Source organism: Sorex fumeus, unplaced genomic scaffold, assembly GCF_029834395.1.
Source record: "Sorex fumeus unplaced genomic scaffold, SorFum_2.1 ptg000201l, whole genome shotgun sequence".
Classification (NCBI taxonomy): Eukaryota; Metazoa; Chordata; class Mammalia; order Eulipotyphla; family Soricidae; genus Sorex; species Sorex fumeus.
In genome coordinates, this window is record NW_026606258.1 from 478,873 (window position 1) to 498,182 (window position 19,310).

Here is a 19,310-nt window from a genome sequence, read left to right on the forward strand (position 1 = left end):
CCTGTGCATCGCCGGGTGTGACCCAAAAAGCAAAAAAAAAAAAAAAAGATGCCAAGATAAAAGTGCCAAATAAGGAACCGTGTTCTGTAGACAGGGGTTGCTAACTGGCATTTCCCAGCCACGGAGGTTTCCCACGCGTGATGCGTCTCACCCACAGTGGTGAGGCCGGAGCGCACCTATGGAAAGCAACTTGCTCAGGGCAATCGAAGGGCGGGGCGGGAGGTTGGCGAACTCCAGGCCAACAACCAACAGGACACAGGCCACAGAGACGACGCACTTCCCGCGTGAACTCGGATCTGCGGCTGAACAAGGGTTCGAGAAACTAGTACCAGGGGTGGGACAGGGAAGAAAGCAAGAGTTTGATTTGAACCGACCTAAGAGGGGGAGGATTTGTTTGGTTTTAGAGGCTTTTGTTTTTAACAACCCCGAAGGATCATTTTTTTATTATAGGTAATGACACTGTCGCTGTCACTGTCCTCCCGTTGTTCGTCGATTTGCTCGAGCGGGCCCAGTAACATCTCCATCGTGAGACTTGTTGTGACTGTGTTTGGCATATCAAATACGTCACAGGGAGCTTGCCAGGCTTTGCCATGCTGGCGAGGTATTCTCGGTAGCTTGCAGGGCTCTCCGAGAGGGGCGGAGGAATTGAACCTGGCTCACCCGAGCCAGCCACGTGCAAGGCAAACACCCTCCCGCTGTGCTATCGCTCCAGCCAGGTAATGACAATGATACTGATTTTAAAATATCAGCACTGGGCTCAGAGAGATGGCACACAGGGTAGGATGCTTGCCCTGCCTGCGGTCAGCCCAGGTTCGATCCCTGACACCCCACGTGGTCCCTGAGCACAGCCAGGAATGATTCCTGAGCGCAGAGCCAGGTGTGAGCCCTGAGCATTGCCAGGTGTGGCCCCAAAACAACAAATAAAAACATAAATTAGCATTTCAGGATTTTAGTTTTGCTTCTCCAGGTGCCAGGGATCAAACAAAACTTTTAGTCTCACACTGGCAAGACGTGTGTTTACCACTGAGTCACGCTGGGAACCCAGGAGCCCGGGGCCGTGCCTAACTCAGGTGGCTGAAGTTTTACTCCATGTTACGTGTCCCTCAGTGCTAGCCGGGCCGTCTCCAGTACTCTGAAGATAGCAGGGCCACTTGGGAGCTGATAAAATACCCCCACTGGGTGTTGGTCGCTCACGGTCAGTACTGGCGCTGATGCCAGCGTGTGCCACCCGTGGCTCACAGCACAGGGCCCAGTGCCAGCCTTGGCATATGAAAGTGGCCAGGCGAGCTGAAGTCAGCTGTGAGGCTGTTATACTCAAGTTCTGGGTTTCCTGCTTGTGGAGAGAGCGGTCCCACTCGCAAGAATGCAAAAGCAAAGAAACCTTTATTGCTAACTCGAGCTAGGGTCCAAGCCTCATCCAATGCAGTGGAATCTTGACAAGGACCCTGGCCCAAGTTCCAGGGAACATTATATGGCATATAGTTACGTAAGAAAAGTTGGCAGGGGCTGGCTGGAGCGATAGCACAGCGGGTAGGGCGTTTGCCTTGCACGCGGCCGACCCAGGTTTGATTCCCAGCATCCTATATGGTCCCCTGAGCACCGCCAGGAGTAATTTCTGAATGCAGAGCCAGGAGTAACCCCTGTGCATCGCTGGGTGTGACCCAAAAAGCAAAAAAAAAAAAAAAAAGGTTGGCAGTTTTCCCAAGAATTGCGCCGAAGTCGGCACAAGGCTGTGAGCTAATTGGTCTTGCCCACCTGCTGTGCCCAGAGATATCCTCCTTATCACAGGACTAGCTGGAGGCGTCTAGGGGGATTTCCAGGTGTCTCAGGGAATTCTTTGGAGGGGGGGAGAGACAGAAACTTAGGCCCACTACTTGTTTTGCTGAAGTGCAGCCTGTCATGGTGCATGTGAGGTTCTTTCTCAGCCTCACAAGGCGAGCAGGTGTGTGTGTGTGTGTCGGGCGGGGGGGGGGGGTCTCCCAAACCATGAATACAGTTCCCAGGGGCTCTGCGTGGGTTCCACAAATCCCTTGGCTCTGGAAGCTCACTGGGAACGGCACGGAGAGGTCTGCGTTTATGAGCAGAAAACGGGGGGAACAGGGGGGTCTGAGCTTCTCTGCACCCGTCTGCTAAGAGCAAGAAAACCTCGCGTGGCCCACGGCAGGCAGTTCAGGAAGCAGAGACGAACGCCTCGTGCGTTCCATGCGCAGACACTGTTCCCAGCACTCGGTGTGTAGAAAACATTCACAACTGTGTTACCATCTCTAGCTTCTGGAGAAGGAAAGTAGGCACAGAGTGGGTAAGTACCTTCCCCATGGCCACACAGCAGGTCCAATCCAGGCAGAAGCCGCTAAGATCTGCTTCTGGCCATGCTGCTGCCTTATCTACTCCTGCAGCTAGTTTAGGGAGTTTGCAAACACACACTGGGGATTGTTTTCAGCTGATCTGGGGGATCATTAACGGACTCCTGGGGTTCCAGCCTGCAGCCAGTTGAGACCACCGCAGTCTCCTGCCCTGCGTCTCATCACCCAGCCAACATTCTGCTGAACTGAATTTACTTGTGGTACTGCCGTCAAGAGTATAAAAAACAAGCCCAGAGGAAAAGCAAATGACTTTAGAATGCAACTAATGGTCACGCCCATGGAGTCAGGGCTCGGAGCAGAGATTCCTGATTGCAAATTCTAAATTGGTGCCTGGGGAGTTGGCTCAAAGGCGCGCTAGAGCCCCAGGCGCACCCCAGCGGGCTCTGAGCCCGCCCCGTCGCCTCACCTGGTTGGGTCCAGGAGCGCGAACCGAAGAACGAAATCAATTCTAAAGTGGGTGGTGGTGGGCTGCGCGCTGCACTTTGACAGGTGTTCACGGCGTTGCTGCCCGCACACAGGGGAACTACATTACCCAGAACCCCTTGGAGCAGGGGTGATCACGTGACACGATTCTGCCCAATCGCCTGTGAATAAAAGGTGCAGCCTTGGAGGACTTCTCCCTCCCTCCCTCCCCACCTGGTGGGTCGCTGCCAGGTGACGCCTGGTCCTTCCCTCCGTGGAGGAGAGCTGGCATGCAGGCGGGTTGGCTTAGGGAGAGGAGAAAGGAGCGTCTGGTGAGCCCTGGACACTGGGTACTTGGACAGTCCTAGTATTCCATGGGACTCTGGAATGACCTTGGCCTGACTCACAGGTTTTTCTTTTTTTTCATGTATATATTTTTAAAACCACCATGATACAGTTACAAAATATCATGTTTTGTAACATGTTTTGAGTTTCAGGCATACAATGATCAAACACCCATCCCTCCACCAGTGCATTCTCCACCACCAAAGTCCCCTGTATACGTCTCGTCTCTACTTTCCAGCCCTCCCCCTGCCTCCATAGCAGGCAATTTTCCCCATACTCTCTCTCTACTTTTGGGCATTATGGTTTGCAATACAGATACTGAGAGGTTATCACGTTTGGTCCTTTGTCTACGTTCAGCACACATCTCCCATCCCGAACGATCCCTCCAACCATCAGTGACTCAGTGATCCCTTCTCTATCCCAGCTGCCTTCTCCCCCAGCTCATGAGGCGGGCTTCCAACCATTCCGTAATATTCCTGGCCCTGTGTCTACTGTCCTTGGGTGTCCGTCTCATATTGTTATTTTATATTCCACAAAAGAGTGCAGTCCTGTTATGTCTGTCCCTCCGTTTCTGACTGACTCCCAGGTTTCCATCTGCAAGGTCAGATCACGCATGAGTGGGGACTTGCCTCTGCCAGCCAGCTCCCTGCCCAGCGCCAACATCGGAAGCAGGAGAGTGAGGGGTCCCCTTGAGCCCAGGGACTTGGCAGTGGTCAGTAGGCCCACAAAGGGGCACGGGGCAGCTGTGGTTTCCCAGCAGATGGGGAGAGGTGTCAGGCCATTGTGCCCAAGGAGTGCTGGAGCGAGTGGGCAGTTGGCCGACCTCATTGGGCTGAAGACCAGGACAGCCCCAGAGCCGTATGTGGATGGGGCTGAGTCTGTCCACGCTCAGAGAGCTGTTCACAGTCTCCCTTCCCTGGGAAACGTTCCGGTTCCCTTTGGCTTCTTCTTCCTTCCGAGCTGTCCTGTGTCCTTTGTCATTGCATGCCTGTGTGGAAACTGCTAAAGCAGCAGAAGCCGGCCCGGGGCCCGGGATCAGTCATGTGACCACAGGGGGAGGCACATTGGCGGGTAGACCCTGAATTTCCTGAGCACTGTTTGCAACACTCCCCCCGCTGAGGGCCAGTACACACGTCTTACATGCAGGAGACCCGGGTTCAATGTCCAGCGCCGCATGGTTCCCTGAGCACTGCCAGGAGTGAGCCCTGAGCACAGAGCTGAGTCCCACCTGGTGTGACACCCCCACCCGCACGCCGCCTCCAGGAAGCATTCCACTCTTGGCATTACGTGAGGATCTGGGTCGGGGTCCAAGAACTACCAACCCCCAAAAAACCACCCCAAACAAAAAAAAAAACCAGCCTTCCCGTAAATGCTCCTTTTGTCATTAAATTCTCCACACGGAGCAAAGGGACCACATTGGGATCACCATATCCAAACACGAGATGTGTCTGCCACAGGCTTCCGGTCGCATCATCGACCTTGGCAAGGCCACGACCCTCGGACCTGGCAGCAGGCAGAGACTGGCTCTCAGGGGGCCTGGCTCACAGCAACATCAGTTCCCAGGAACAGGTTCCGACATAGCCCCCAGCCCTTCACCTTCAACCCCCCAAAAGCAATTGATACAGGTCTGGAGAACATTAGTCTCAAAGATGACAGTATTTAATGTAAAGTTCAACCAATAGATCTTTTTGTTTTTTTCCCAAGAGTATTTTCTTAATGTTGTATGTTTAACGTCACATTTAACAAATTTACATATCCACAAAAATACTTTGCAAAGCATGAGTATTTCTAAAGTATTCTCAGCCACAAATTCCGATTAGGAAAATTAGAAAACTCAGTGGTGACAGTCCACGGATGCAACATGTCTTTATCTGTGTGGAGTTCGAGTCGCTGTCTGAAATGAATCTGAAAGGAGGGAGAGAAAGAGCTGAACTTGGCGCCCCCACCAAATTCCACGATGGGAAGGCCGGCAGGCCCGGGACGGCGTGAGTTACCCAGAGTGGACGGGTGGGCCAGAACTTGGAGTGGCCGTTTTGCAAATACAAAACACACGTGGAAACAGCCACTGAGCAAACATTTTCAAAGGCAGAGGGATTCATCCACCCCGCAGAGCACTGGTGTCTGTGCACTGCCTACAGCATTCGGCTGGCAGCATCAAGCCACGGCTGGACAGGGCCGATGGCAGGGCCCGGTGCAAACACAGAGCTCTGCCGCACCCCTTCCCAAACAGTGCCATGTCCCCAGAGGAACTGGAGAAGCTCAGGTCCCCTTCCCTACAGGAGCCAATCACGCTGGGGGTGAGAATGCCTTTGTGTTGGGGTGTGCTCTGCAGACCCTCAGGTAAAAGGAAGGTGCTCCTCATTTAAATGGGCTGGCCAGGGGCTGGAGCGATAGCAGAGCGGGTAGGGCGTTTACCTTGCACGCGGCTGACCCGGGTTCGATTCCCAGCATCCCATATGGTCCCCTGAGCACCGTCAGGAGTAACTCCTGAGTGCAGAGCCAGGAGTAACCCCTGTGCATCATCAGGTGTGACCCAAAAAGCAAAAAAAATAAATAAAAAAAAAAACTAAAAGGGCTGGCCACCACCGTGCACACGGTGTCTCTTTCAGGGGCTACATGCCTAGCATGACTTAGAAAACGCCAGGGCTGAGAGTAAACTGGCATGAAACCACTCGAGGATGCTGACATGGGAAGCCTGGCTATGTACCCCAATAAACAGATGATCTTTTGATAATAAAAGTCTTCTTCCCTTAGTTATCTCTACAACTTACAGTTAACCTCTTTTTTTAAACCCAACACTCACAATATATTTTTGTTGGTTTGGGGGCCACACCTGGCAATATTCAGGGGTCAGTCACAGCTCTGCACTCAGGAATAACTCCCTGTGGTGTTAGATCGAACCCGGATGGACTCCCAGCAAGGCGAGTACCTGGCTGTACTCTCACTCCAGCCCCCAGGACCCATAAATTTTAATTTGATTTATTGTGCTTCATGCCTATTGGTACGACCAAAATGTATCTGCAGATACAAAAGAACCTCACCACGTTTGCAGTCTTTACATTTCAAGGACTTGACTTTCCAGACATTTTCTCCAAAGCTGTCTTGTAGGTCAGGGGGCCACGAGGGGGAATGGATAAGACCACTAGCTGGACACCAGCCTGACCGGTGCGCCCCCCAAACCCCACTGCCCACCCAGCTTCTGAGGAACTACACCCAACTTCTGGGAGGAAGCAGCAAACGCCCTGAATAACTTCCTTGACGTCACATCACAAGGCTTTTGAAAAATGAGCGTGGGGCGCAGTCCCGGCACGTGTACAGTGCTGGATCTAGACCTTCCCCTCCAGCAGCTGCGGTCTCGGTCCCAGGAAAGCACTTCCGGTGCAGGAGAGGCAGTAGTGGGGACTAACCTGCACAAAGGCACCCACCCACAAAACAGTCTCTAAGGGACCACTGTCCTGGAGCACTGTTGTTCATCGATTTGCTCGAGCGGGCACCAGTAATGTCTCATAACAAATTGTGAGACTTGTTGTTACTGTTTTGGCATATCGAATACACCACGGGGAGCTTGCCAGGCTCTGCCATGTGGGTGAGATACTCTCGGTAGCTTGCTGGGCTCGGAGAGGGCTGAAAAAAATTAAACGGGGATTACAGCCACAGTGAAAGTGGCACACAAGGGCCGGAATGATCACACAGCAGGGAGGGCGTTTGCCTTGCACGCGGCCAACCCAGGTTCGATCCCCAGCATCCCACAGGGTCCCCTGAGCACTGCCATGAGTGATTCCTGAGTGCAGAGCCAGGAGTAATCCCTGAACATCGCTGGGTATGACACAAAAATTAAAAAAGAAAGAAAAAGAAAGTGGCACATGAGGTGGCAGCAAATGCCTGTCTTCAGTATTCTTCCCCTTTCTGGCACGAGTCCCAGCTGGGATGATATTTTTCTCACCTTAAAGAGTTTGCACTTAAAAAAAATCGAAGTTAAATATGTATGCTTGGGGCGGGGGGGATTCCAAATTGTATCGGAGGGGCCGGAGCAACAGCACAGCGGGTAGGGCATTTGCCTTGTACGCGGCCAACCCAGGTTCGAATCCCAGCATCCCATGTGGTCCTCGGAGCACTGCCAGGAGTAATTTCTGAGTGCAGAGCCAGGAGTAACCCCTGGCTGTGATCCAGAGCAAAAAAAAAAAAAAAAAAAAAAAAACAAACAAAAAACAAATTGTATCTGAAATGATTAAAATGTAAGTTTGCTAACCTGTCTCAGGAGCGTCGTCTAACTAAAACGGGCGGATGAGGGTCCCGAGAGGGATGGGTTGAGTGCACTTTGTGTACAGGGGCCTCCTGGCTTTGACCCCTGGCACATGGTCCCCTAAGAATTTTCAGGAGTGATCCCCAAGCACTGAGCCAGGAGTAGCCTGAGCCCCGCCAGGCATGACCCAAAAGAGCAAAATAAAGAAAAGGCCCAGAATGGGTTAAATGAATGTTCTGCTGGGAAGGAAAGTTGGGACCCGGATCCCAGAGGAGAGACAGCCTGGCCTTGGCGAGCTTCACTTCTGCGACGCGGGTGGATTCAGTGCGCTGTGGGGACACCGAGTAGCTGGGACACTCAGGCAGACCCAGCTTGCCAGACCCTGGGCAGAGACGCCTCTAAGGCACGGGGCAGTCACAGGAGATGCCAGGGGCCATGGAATAAGACAGCCAAGGGGGTCGGCCCGCCAGTTCCCCCTGTAAGGCCAGTGGCACAGGCTGTGGCCACTCAGAATGCATTTCCCTAAAGCCCGCAGCTGCTGGCTTGTGATGCGACTGAGAACACTTAGGTCCAATGGGCCACCTCTGGGCGACACTCCTGGGGGCCCGTCATGTGCACCTCGCCACCCGCAGTCTCTGTGGGCTCGGTGGGAAGAAGCCCCGGCTGATGAAGACCATGAGCCTCAGAGACCCCATGTCTGGCCCACACATCCGCCGGATGCGTCTGGCGTGGCGCACCTGGCCACCCAAGGGTGCTTCCCAGCCCTCTGTTTCTCTGTCATTGCAACACAAATCTGGAAAGACGCGTCCTAAAAGGAAACGCTTGGAGAATGCTCCAGGTCCCAATCAGAGCCGAGATCACCAGGAAGTCCCAGATGGGGTAGGTGCCGCATCCCGCCTTCTCCAGATGGAACCCCGGTGACCATGAGCCTCTACAAGCATAGCTCGGGCATGCGGGAACCAGGACTTTTATTCCAAACGTAAGCGGCCGCGCGACATCTCCTTATATACAAAGTGATCAATGGAAAGTAAATCATCCAACATTTCTCCCTGAAAATCAGGCTTAACTCTTACAAACCACAACACCCAATAGGAGCGAGAGAACAAAAGGGAATGCCCTGCCACAGAGGCAGGGTGGGATGGGTGGGACGGGGGGTGGGAGGGATACTGGGATCCGTGGTGGTGGGAAATGGTCACTGGTGGAGGGATGGGTATTCAAAATAAATAAAAATTAAAAATTTTTTTTAAAAAATAAAGGAAATGCTTAAGATCTAATAATGCAAAAGATCTGGGAAACAGAGGGTCTCCATGGAACTCAAACTGGGGCTCTCTGAGGTGCTGAGAGCGGCAGGAACACCCTGCAGAGAAAGGACACCCCCAAGTTTGCATTTGGAAGACAGAGGTCTGGGTGGGATTTTTAAACCTAATTTGCCCAAAAAAGGTCCACTGGGAACTCAATGCAAGGAAGATTTCTCACGCTACTCCGGCTAATTGAGCTCTAGTCCACAGCCTACAGGAAATGTCATTTCATTCAGGAAATAGTTTTAAGTACATTAAGTCTGATCGGTGCCTTTCTGTCATCACAGATGACACACAGAGCCGGTGTCATTAGGAGGGATAATGAGGAGCATCAGGGCTGAGGGGTGGGGTGTCGCAACTGTGCCCCCGGCCCGCAGGGGGGCCTTTCCACATGGCCGGGTCTAATGGGACAGTGGCCACCCGGAGAGGCAGAGGAAGCCTCTGACAGCAGGGAGGGGGGGGGGTGGGGGGTGGGGGGGTGGGGGGTGGGGGGAATTGGGGGGAAATGTGACCTGGCAATAAATAGGAAACAAGGTAAGACAAAATGGGTGTGTGCCTTGCTCTCTCTCTAGGAAATTCGGAGCCGGCAGTTGCTTCCCTGTCATTTTCTAACCCCCAAACTGCAAGGCAGCTCTGACCTACAAGGCGCCCTCCTGGGAAATGTTCCCTGCGACTTTCAAAAGTGAAGGCACACAGCCACCAGAATCCTCGGGTCGGGGGCTGAGTTCTTGAGAACACTCTCTCTCCCACAGGATGACTCCACGGACACTGAGCACAAGAAATATATTTTAGAAAGTATTCCTAAATATTGGGATCAATCAGAGCAGTGTGTCTATGTATATGCTCTTAAGAAAAGCAAAATACGCGTGGCCACTTCTGTGGCCGCACGACATCATATGTTATTCATAACCAGCAATAGAAAACAAATTGTCTACTGTTGCCTTTTCGGCAAATCTGAGTGTTAGGGTAAAATCCCAAATAACAATGGTGGGTCTGGTGTTGAAATACTGAATGTGATCAAAGTAGAGAGAGAGTAATGTGGAAATTGTCTGCCCCACACGTAGGGGGAGGGTGTGGGATGGGGGTATACTGGGGCTTTTGGTGGTGGAGAATGAGCACTGGTGAAGGGACAGGTGTTTCATCATTGTAAGACCGAGACTGCTCTCACGGTGATTCAATAAATAAAATCATAAAAATAAAGGGAAGGGAAAAAAAAAAGCAAAATATTCAAGGAAGCATAAAACCACTTGACCTTTAAATAAAAATGCTTTATTCGCTCCTGACAGGTTATCAAAATGTACATTGTTAACCAAGTAAAAATGGTAACTTTCAAAGAGTTGACTCGGGCATCTCTGGAGAACTTCTGAAGAGTGAAAGCCACTTCCACACACAAGTGTGCCCTTTGCGGTGTATAATGGAACGTACAAACAACTCCCCGTGGGTGAATGAGCACCCTATCCGCTCCCAGCCGCGGGCAGCTCCATCGGGGTCACCATCCCCCCTTACACTCTCAGACGTGTTCTTCCCATGTCTGGTGGCTTTGTCAATGATATAAAGAATGCAGCACAGGACGCAGTCACTAAGTACACGACCCACAGGATAAAGTGCAACCTGACAGAACCTGTCTGCGAGTCCCCGCCTCCGCCTCCACCCGGGGGCTTCTGAGGCCGGGGAGAACCATCCTTGAGCGCTCGGGCCCGGTGAGGCGACGCCTCCCACCCCGGGACTGACACCGGAAGTGCTACCTACTTGCTCTGCGTTGCCTGGGCGTCTGCTCTCTGGCTCAAGGTAAAGTGTCAAGGTGGTGACTCTTTTACGAACTCGAGGAAAAAACAACAATAACAACAGCAACAACAGCTCATCCGAGCAACAGAAATAGTGCTTTCAAGGCGCTCAGCCATTTCTGGGCACGGGGGCTTGTTTAAGGAAGCGTCAGTGGGGCGGCGAGCCTCCCACTGACTCGGCAGCAAACGCTTATGGACGTCCGACACCAGCCAAAGACTCCTACAGGCAGGTACCAAACTAGCCCTAAGAAACATCACAATATAATTTTTTTTTTTTGGTTGCATGTTGCTTTGATATTACATAGCTAACAAATGCTTTTGTTCCTGAGATGAGCACAATAAAAGTAAATGGATTCCCTCAAGAGCTGTCGCCAGGGACGCTGGACGCCGCCTCTCCACCCCGGTCACCGTCTCCGCGGAGAAAACGTCCGGCCGATGCGTCAGTCCTCCCCGTGGCGCCACTTCTGCGACTCATCCTGCCGTACGTCGGGCCGGATCTGGTTCCTCATGCCCCCCAGCACGTTGGAGGTGGCTTCCGTGGCCACGATCAGAGGCCGCACCACGGCCGGGGGGATCTGGCGCAGGACCTCGCCCACGGCCCCCGTCACCCCTCTGCTCTCGTGCTCCCGAGCCGCCGTCTCGTAGATGGTCTGGGCAGTGTCGGTGATTCCCTGGAAGGTCAGGAACAAGGTGAGTGATGGGAAACGCTCTGCGGGGTGGAGCGACAGCACAGCGCGGACGGCATCTGCCCTGCACGCGGCAGACCCAGGTTCGATCCCCGGCATCCCATAGAGTCCCCTGGGCCCACCAGGACTGATCCCTGAGCACTGAGCCAGGAGAAAGCCCTGAGCCTCGCTGCCCCAGAACCCGAAATAAAGAGGGGAAAAAGAAAATACTCTGAATCATCCAATGTGACACACTCTTTAGCAGAGCTCATCAACACTATGTTTAGAACTGGAAAAAATTAAAGAAACCACTGATTTCAAAGTAATGAATAATTTTATGACATATTTCTAATTATAAGGGAAAGGAAGAGATAATTATTACAATTTGGCCTTATGTTGTGACATGCATATGTAGAAAATTTAGCTAAACTACAATTTCATCCAAGGAAGCTTTCAGAAATATCTAATAATCCAAGAACAGCTTCCCTCGCACTATTAATCATTCTAGCTAAATCAAACTTAGCAAATAAAGCTTTCTGGATGAATATAATCACTCAAGAAATATGGTGATAGCTCCTTGGATTCAAGTATAACAAAATAATAAAACCACCCTAAATTCCACTCAGCTCCGGAAAATTATTTAATTTTAGTTATGTACTAAAAAGATAACTGCAACATTGAATTAAGACAGAGCTAGCCCGACCCAATAGTCCCGGGCAGAAGCAGGAGCAGGAGCGCCACGGGGCAGAGCCTGGCGTCCCTCTCCTGAGGACTGAGGACGCCAGACCCATCTTCACTGTTGGGTGGCGCTGGGTTAGAGCAGGCAGGAGCTCGCGTGCTTTGCCCATCTCTCTCTAGGGTTGGGCTGGCTCCGAGTGCCGCCTGCTGGCCGAGACGGGGGTCCAATGTGGGCAGGAGGACGGAGCCCAAGGGGGACAGTGCCGTGCCCTGAGGGGGTCAGTGGGGAACACAGCACAAGGCCCGAGGCCTCCTGGGTCTGGAGTCTTGCACCTGTCTCACTGCCAGCAAGCCTGCCAGGTGACTTCTGCCAGCACAGGTGCAGAACGCATGACACGGGGTGAGCAGGAGGGTCGGATGAGGTCAGAGCAAGACCTCGGCGCTCTGGGTTTGGGCGCCGTGCCGCGGGGCTCGGGGCTGCTCCTGGCAGTGCTGGGCCCGGGTGGACGAGCTCAGCATGCACGCAGACGGACAGCAACCTGTGCCCGCCAACCCAAGTGCTCTTTAAATCCCACCTACAAGGCAGCAGCCGGTTAGAACCACATACAGTACAGACATGATTCCCCGCATGCCATCTCGGGTCCCTGTAAGGGGCAGCAACGAGGTGACTAGGGCTCTCATGACACGGGCACCCGACCTGTGGCCTGGGTGGCACAGGAACAAATGCAGCTCCCAGTCCCAGCCCTGCCACAGACAGTCTATCTCTGGGGAAAGAGAAGAGCGAGCTGAGGGGAAACCGAGGCCCGGGGCAGCGGGCGGGGTTCAGGCACATGACAGGGTTCCTGTGAGTCCACTCCTCCCCTCACTAACCAGCTCACACAGGGTGGCCTTTCGCCAGGAAGGGCTGGGCGCCTGCGGTTTGAAACTGCCTTGGAAAACAACAACGTTAGGGGCCGGAGCGATAGCATAGCGGGTAGGACATTTGCCTTGCATGCGGCCGGCCTGGGTTCGATCCCCCGCATCCCATAGGGTCCCCCGAGCACCGCCAGGAGTAATTCCTGAGTGCAGAGCCAGGAGAACCCCTGAGCATCGCTGGGTGGGACCCAAAAAGCAAAAGAAAATAACAAAGTTTCCACAGACTTTCATATCTACTCTCTTTTTCACAAACCCCTTCGATTTATAAAAAAAATAAATAAACTGAACAATGTGATACTCATGTTTAGGTCAAAGGTGCATACAAAGCAGGGTGGGCCCGGCCTGCGGGCTGGAACTTGTCCATCCCTGGCTGCTGGGTCAGGTCCCTCAGGGCAGACCAGCTGGACACTTCTGCTTGTCCACAGAGTATGAGAGAATATCCAGAGTGAATCCCAGTCACTAAATCACAGGCTTTACCTTCCGTAGCCCTTTTCATGCCAGAGTAGAAAAAACACGAGAGAAGATTACAACAGAACCCCCTGAAAACACCCACAAGGAACGATGCTTCAAGGGTGTTGCAAAGTCAAACTCCCTCTGGGCTTAATAAATGCCCACGCGCAAAGTTACAAACGACCATTTTCACCCACAAGAACTTCTTGCAGGTAGGAACAGAAGGTCATTTCCCATAACCTTTTCCCGGAACTATTTGAAGGAGAAAAACAGAAACTACATGCCTGCTGATAGGAACGTAAATCTGGCTCCTTCATATAAAGAAACACAAATTAAGAGGAATGTATCTTGGAACAAAAAAAGTTGCGTAGGAGCTGGAGAGATCGTCCATCGGGGAGGGCGTCCGCCTTGCATGCAGCTGATCCGGGTTGGATCCCCAGCATCCCATATGGTCCCTCAAAGCACCACCAGGAGTGATCCCTGAGCACAGAGCCAGGAGTCAGCCCTGAGCACAGCCGGGAGAGGGGCTCAAAAACCAAACCAAGGAGTGTCTAACACAAATCATTCACACGAACCACAGAGACGTTCAGGACCAGAGATGGAGCACCCTCAGGGCAGCAGTGGGGGGGGGGGGGGGCGGGATGACCCGGAAGCTCCATCTCTAAGGGAATCTGGGTGGGCGCAGGGCTGAGCTCTTGCTCTGAATGTGTGAGGCCCCAGGTTCCATCCGGGCACCACCAGAAAAAGTTCATAAAAATTAACCCCCCTTTGTTCCAGTACCATGCTGTTTTCATTATTACTGCTTTGTAGTAGAGTTTGAAGTTAGGGGGGTTGAGTCCTCCCATTTTCTTTTCCCCCAAGAATTGATTTAGCTATTCGTGGGGGCCAAGAATGGTAAGTACCAGGAGGTTTACTCCATGGCTTGGAGGCCAGCCACACACGTTAGGGGAAAAGGCAGCTCAGAGAAGGGAGCGCCAAATAAAGGGTGTTGGGAGGATGCTCCCAGGATGGGAGAAGCATGCTGAAGGTAGACTATAGACTAAACATGATCGCCACTCAATGCCTCTCTTGCAAACCACAGCACCCAAAAGGAGAGAGAGAACAAAAGGGAGTGCCCTGCCACAGAGGTAGGGTGGGATGGGGGGGATGGGGGGTGGGAGGGATGTTGGGACCCGTGGTGGTGGGAAATGGGCACTGGTGGAGGGATGGGTACTCGATCATTGTATAACTGAAACCCAAGCGCAAAAGTTTGTACATCTACAACTGTACCTCATGGTGTTTCACTAAAATAAATAAATAAATAAATAAATAAATAATAAATTAACCCCTGCTGAGGTCAACACAGCAACAAATGCGGCTGTGCACGGCCAGTTGCTGGGACCTGCTGGGCCTTGCCTGTATGTCACTCCCTCCCCGGTGTTTTGGCTGTAAAGAGCCAGTCTCTGCCACGCCGGCATTCCCGGAAGCCAGGCCCTGGAGGGAGGTTCCCGTGAGGTCCCCCGCCTGGCGCACGCTCACCTCCTTCACCACGCTGTAGGCCTTGGCCACGCCTTCCCGCAGGTCCACTGGCTGGGGGGCCAGCCGGTGATGGGGGAACCTTCTGGGCTTCTTGGGCTCGAGAGCGAGTGGCCCGGGAGACACCATGTCGTATGCAGTCTCGGCGGCTGCCTGGGCATTCGAGCAGAAAGGAGGGGGAGGAGTCAGGGGAAGTCTGTGCGCGGAGCACCGGCGGCGAGCGGCAGAATGGGATGGCGGGACATCCTGGCAGACTGAGAAGTGACCTCGGGACGGGGTTGCTCCACGCCTTCCTGGGTCCTCGGAAAACACTCCGGAACACCAGGCAACTGAGAGCAACTGGGGGTGGGGGTCACTGGGAGCTCCTGCCCACCACAGCAAGCCTCGGTGTCATTGCCCACCCCCAGCTACTGAGACCCTCCCCTCCGACTGCGGGGCAGCGAATGCTCAGCTAACCCTTGCTTCCCCCGAAGAGCCAGCCAGCCTGACCCTGCGTGCCGGGCTCCGCTAGGCCCGCGACACTGGCCAGCCACAGCCTCACACGGTGGGAACTAGCCTCAGCGGGTACCTGTATGGTCTGGACCATCCGGTTGGTGAGCTCCAGAGCCGCCATCGCCGTGGAGGTGCCAAAGGAGGCCGCCCCTCTCTGGAAGCCCCGGACAATGCGGCCATCCTTCCGGTACTGCTCGATCGGTAACCAGACCAAGTCCTTGAGACCTTGCACTGGAACGAGAATTCACAGGAGGCAGTTAACGGGGCGGGGGGGGGGGGGGGGGGGGAGGAGGGGGGCTGGAGCTGTGCACTGCCACCAATGTCACTCTGTCCCTGGGTAGAGGGCATTTGGTTCTTTGGGATCTGGGCCCCCTTGGCTAAGCTCAAGGCTGCTACTCCAGGCTCTGTGCTCAGGGGTCACTCCTGGCGGGGCCCAGGGGTGCCAGGAATCAAACTTGGGGCAGTTGCTGGCCTTGGAACTGGACGCAGGGTCCATAGGGGGGGACTACATAGTTTTCTACAAAGCTGCTTCTCAGGGAGACGCTTCAAGGCATCAAGAAACCCCCAAGAGTAAGCAAGCATCACCAACGAGGCCAGGCAAACTCACCGAGCTGAACCAGTGAGTGCATCGGCCCGACGCCGCCCAGGATCCCCGGCAGCTGGTTCTTCTTGATGTCAGTCAGCCACTCCGTGATCGCGTAGGAGAACAATTTGTCAACCCCGAGCAAACTAGAGCAAATGCGACCGTTAGAGTGCGGAAGGGAGAAAGAAACCTGCAGGCTTCGACCTTGAGGTAAGTAAGCTGAGGTGTTTTTCTTTTTCGTTAAGACAAGGAAAACTGGGGGCCTGGGGCCAGCACACAGGCTTTCGCATGCTGCACGCGGGGTCATCCCCAGAGCCCAGTGGTCCCCCAAGCAATGCCAGGAGGTTCCCTGAGCACTGTGCTGGACATGGGTCCAAGCAACACCAGGAGGAGCCCTGAGACAATAATGAGAAGAAAAATAGAAACACAAAGAAAATTTACTATTAGAACAAAATGATCAAAGATAGTTAACCTGAATCATATATACGTACGCATATAATTCAACTACGAAGTTAATAATTTATTAGGCTTATGTCAGGGGCTACTCTTGGGGTTGGTGCTTGGGGAGTGCTTGGTGCTTGGTGCTTGGGGATTGCTTGGTGCTTGGTGCTTGCTTTCCACGAGGAAGGCTCAATCCCTGAGGAAGGGAAGGCTCAGGGATTGAGCCTTCCTCGTGGACAGCAAGCACTCCGTCCTCTAATTTCTTGAACTTCTAAAGCTCTGGCACACGTTTAACTCAAGATCTACAAACTGTCACACATTTGCAAGCACTCAACCCAGTGATCTCCCAGCACTGCCAAGAGCGATCCCCAAACACCACTGGGTGTGGGCCCAAACCCAAAATAAACAAAGGCCTTAGCTACCTTACAGTGAGACTGATGGCCCAACCTTTTTGCTAAACGAGATAAGCTACAAGTTTGAGAGATTATTTTTTTCAAAATACTTGTAACTAAAGCTGTTTTTTAAAGAGACCATAGTGTTTGAAATACTCCTTTCAGAATAAAAATGACCCCTCCTCAATGAAAATTCTCTAAAAATGAGCTCTCTACAAACAATACCGTAAAATGATGTGTGCTAAGGAACCTACCGACTTTTTTCTGTTTTTTTTTTTGGGGGGGCCACACCTGGCAATGCTCAGGGGTTACTCCTGGTGGTGCCTGGGGGACCACGTGGGACATCAGGGACTGAACCAGGTTGACCGAACACAAAGCAAGCGCCCTCCCCACTGTGCTAGCACGCCAGCACCAAAATCTCAGTTTTTCACATAAACTTCAGTGACTCCACCTTCAAGCCTCACACGTAAGTCAACTTACCCATGCCGGTAGAAGAGCCTCTTCAGTTTTAATTCCGAGCAGTTTAGCTGGGCTAGACCAATCAAAATTCCAGCTAATGTACCCTTTGGAATAAAAAAAGATCCTTGTTAGTCTGTAGTCAGACACTTATCGCTGAGACAGTTACTTGGGGAAAGCAAAGACACCAACACAAAATGAAGGAGTTTCAAACATATATAGCAAAAAACACATATTCTAAAATATCTATGACCCAATCATGAAAAGTTTCACTCATAGGCTCTTTCGTAAATCCATATTTCATAAAAATGGAACCGACTTTTACACATACTGATTTACGTTTTTATTTCATATATATAAATATGACCATAAAGCCTGAAAAAAGGCAAACCCACTCAGAAAATAATTTGCAGAGAATGTCTGTATAAAAATTTCAAACCTGGGATTTGAGATAGTATAGTGGGTAAGGTGCCTGCCTTGCATGCAGTCAACCCAGGTTCAATGCCCCGTACCAAAGAGGATGCCCACGGCCCTGCCGGGAGTTATCTCTGAACACAGAACCAGGAGTAAGCCCCGAGCACTGCTGGGTGTGTCCCCAAAACAAAAACAAAAACGTCCAAACCTGATCCATTGATACATGTTTTCCATGATAATCAAGACGAATGGGAACTTCTGATGTGAATCTAAATTCTCTAAAAATAAAGAAAGGACAGTATTTATATCTAATATTAGTAATAAGCTGTATTTACTAATACAATATAAACAATGTACTTACAATATAAACTATATAACAATATAAACCATAAAAAAGCCCTAAATAAAGAGAAAATGTCTATCTTTATGCAAAAGAACAAGTGAACCAATGTCTTATCATATAAACTGAACCTCCTTTAGTATATTTAAATTTTCTCAACATTTCCCTAGTCTCTAAATTCTTAAAACTTAATGTGAGGGTCATGAAAAGTCTTCAAAAAGTGTTTCAAAATAAATTTCTGTATGATAGTTCAGTGAGTGATTGGCATACCTATTTTATATACCTATATTCACAGGGTCAAGTAAAAATTTCTCAGGCAAAAAGGGACCGTGAAGAGAAAAAGTTAAGAAGACCCATTTAATTTACCAGATAAAATTTTCCTAAGAAATATTCATTTTATATGTATTCTCACTTCACACAGAGAATAAAGTAACGACAGCAATCTTTAAGATTCAGCCAATAGGGCCTGGAGCGACAGTACTGCGGGTAAGGGCGTTTGCCTTGCACGCAGCAGACCCAGGTTCGATTCCCAGCATCCCATATGGTCCCCCAAGTACCGCCAGGAGTAATTCCTGAGTGCTGAGCCAGGAGTAAGCCCTGTGCATCGCCGGGTGTGACCCAAAAAGGAAAAAAAAAAAAAGACTCAGCCAATACTATGATCATAAAATGAAACAGAGGGAGGGTGAGGCAGAGACAGGAACGCCAGCCTGGGCGACTGTGCCCAGAGACCTGGACCCTGGGTCTGGGTCTCTCTGGCAGTGATTGTTCACCTGCACTGGTGACTCCAGAGAGCATTCTTGAATGCTCAGAGACAGGCTCCCCATCGAGGGTGGGAATGCGATGTCAATTACATGCTGATGGCGCACCTCAGACAAAAGGAACTTGCTTCCAATGCTGGGAGTAGTAGAAGGGACGGAGACCGCACAGTGCTTGCCTTGCACCTGGTCAACCCCGGTTTGCATCCCCTGCACCTCATATGGTCCCCTGGGCAAATGTCTGGGGTGACACAGGTGCCCAGAGCCAGGAGTAGCCCACTAGGTGAGGTCCCCAAACAAACAAAATACCAAAAAAGCTGGGAGGTACATTGGAACTTGAGACATTTCCCCCTGTAAAATGAATCTAACGGTATATCCAAAGCCTCCTTGACACACAGTCAAACATTCTGTACAAGCAGCCTGGAATCCTGGGTCACTGGCCAATACTCACCCCCTCTGGGTTTCTGGGCATTTGGAAATGTGCCCAAGTCTTTCACGCACTTTCTCTCTCCCTGGCACAGACTAGGACAAACCATCTATCTTTGATTGTAAACTCAAACGTGTACACACGGAGTTAAGTGGCTCAGTAAATAAGCAACCGTGGAATGGAAAAGTGAGAGGGACGAGAAGACTGCTGACAGCCTGACTTGGCAAACTCGGGAACTGGGATTAGGGAAGCACGCAGCCCTGGCCTGCTGACGAACTCACCTCTGGACACTTCCTCAAGCTGCTGAGCGATGAATAATGTGAGCAGCATCAGTTACTACAATATCAGTCAC

General features: G+C 51.8%; 1 protein-coding gene across 3 annotated transcripts in view; it reads right to left on the reverse strand.

Annotated features, from left to right (window-relative positions):
• Nucleotides 1–9,885: 9,885 nt before the first annotated feature.
• ATG2B (autophagy related 2B) overlaps nt 9,886–19,310 on the reverse strand; it is an 84,958-nt gene continuing 75,533 nt past the window's right edge. For all 3 annotated transcript variants that reach the window (XM_056108275.1, XM_056108274.1, XM_056108276.1), the window contains 6 exons: nt 17,645–17,714; nt 17,047–17,129; nt 15,758–15,879; nt 15,227–15,381; nt 14,662–14,811; nt 9,886–11,106 (listed from right to left, as the gene is read on the reverse strand). In XM_056108275.1, the coding sequence (XP_055964250.1) occupies nt 10,876–11,106; nt 14,662–14,811; nt 15,227–15,381; nt 15,758–15,879; nt 17,047–17,129; nt 17,645–17,714 (811 nt within the window). In that variant the 3' untranslated portion in view covers nt 9,886–10,875. The remainder of the gene's footprint in view (nt 11,107–14,661; nt 14,812–15,226; nt 15,382–15,757; nt 15,880–17,046; nt 17,130–17,644; nt 17,715–19,310) is intronic.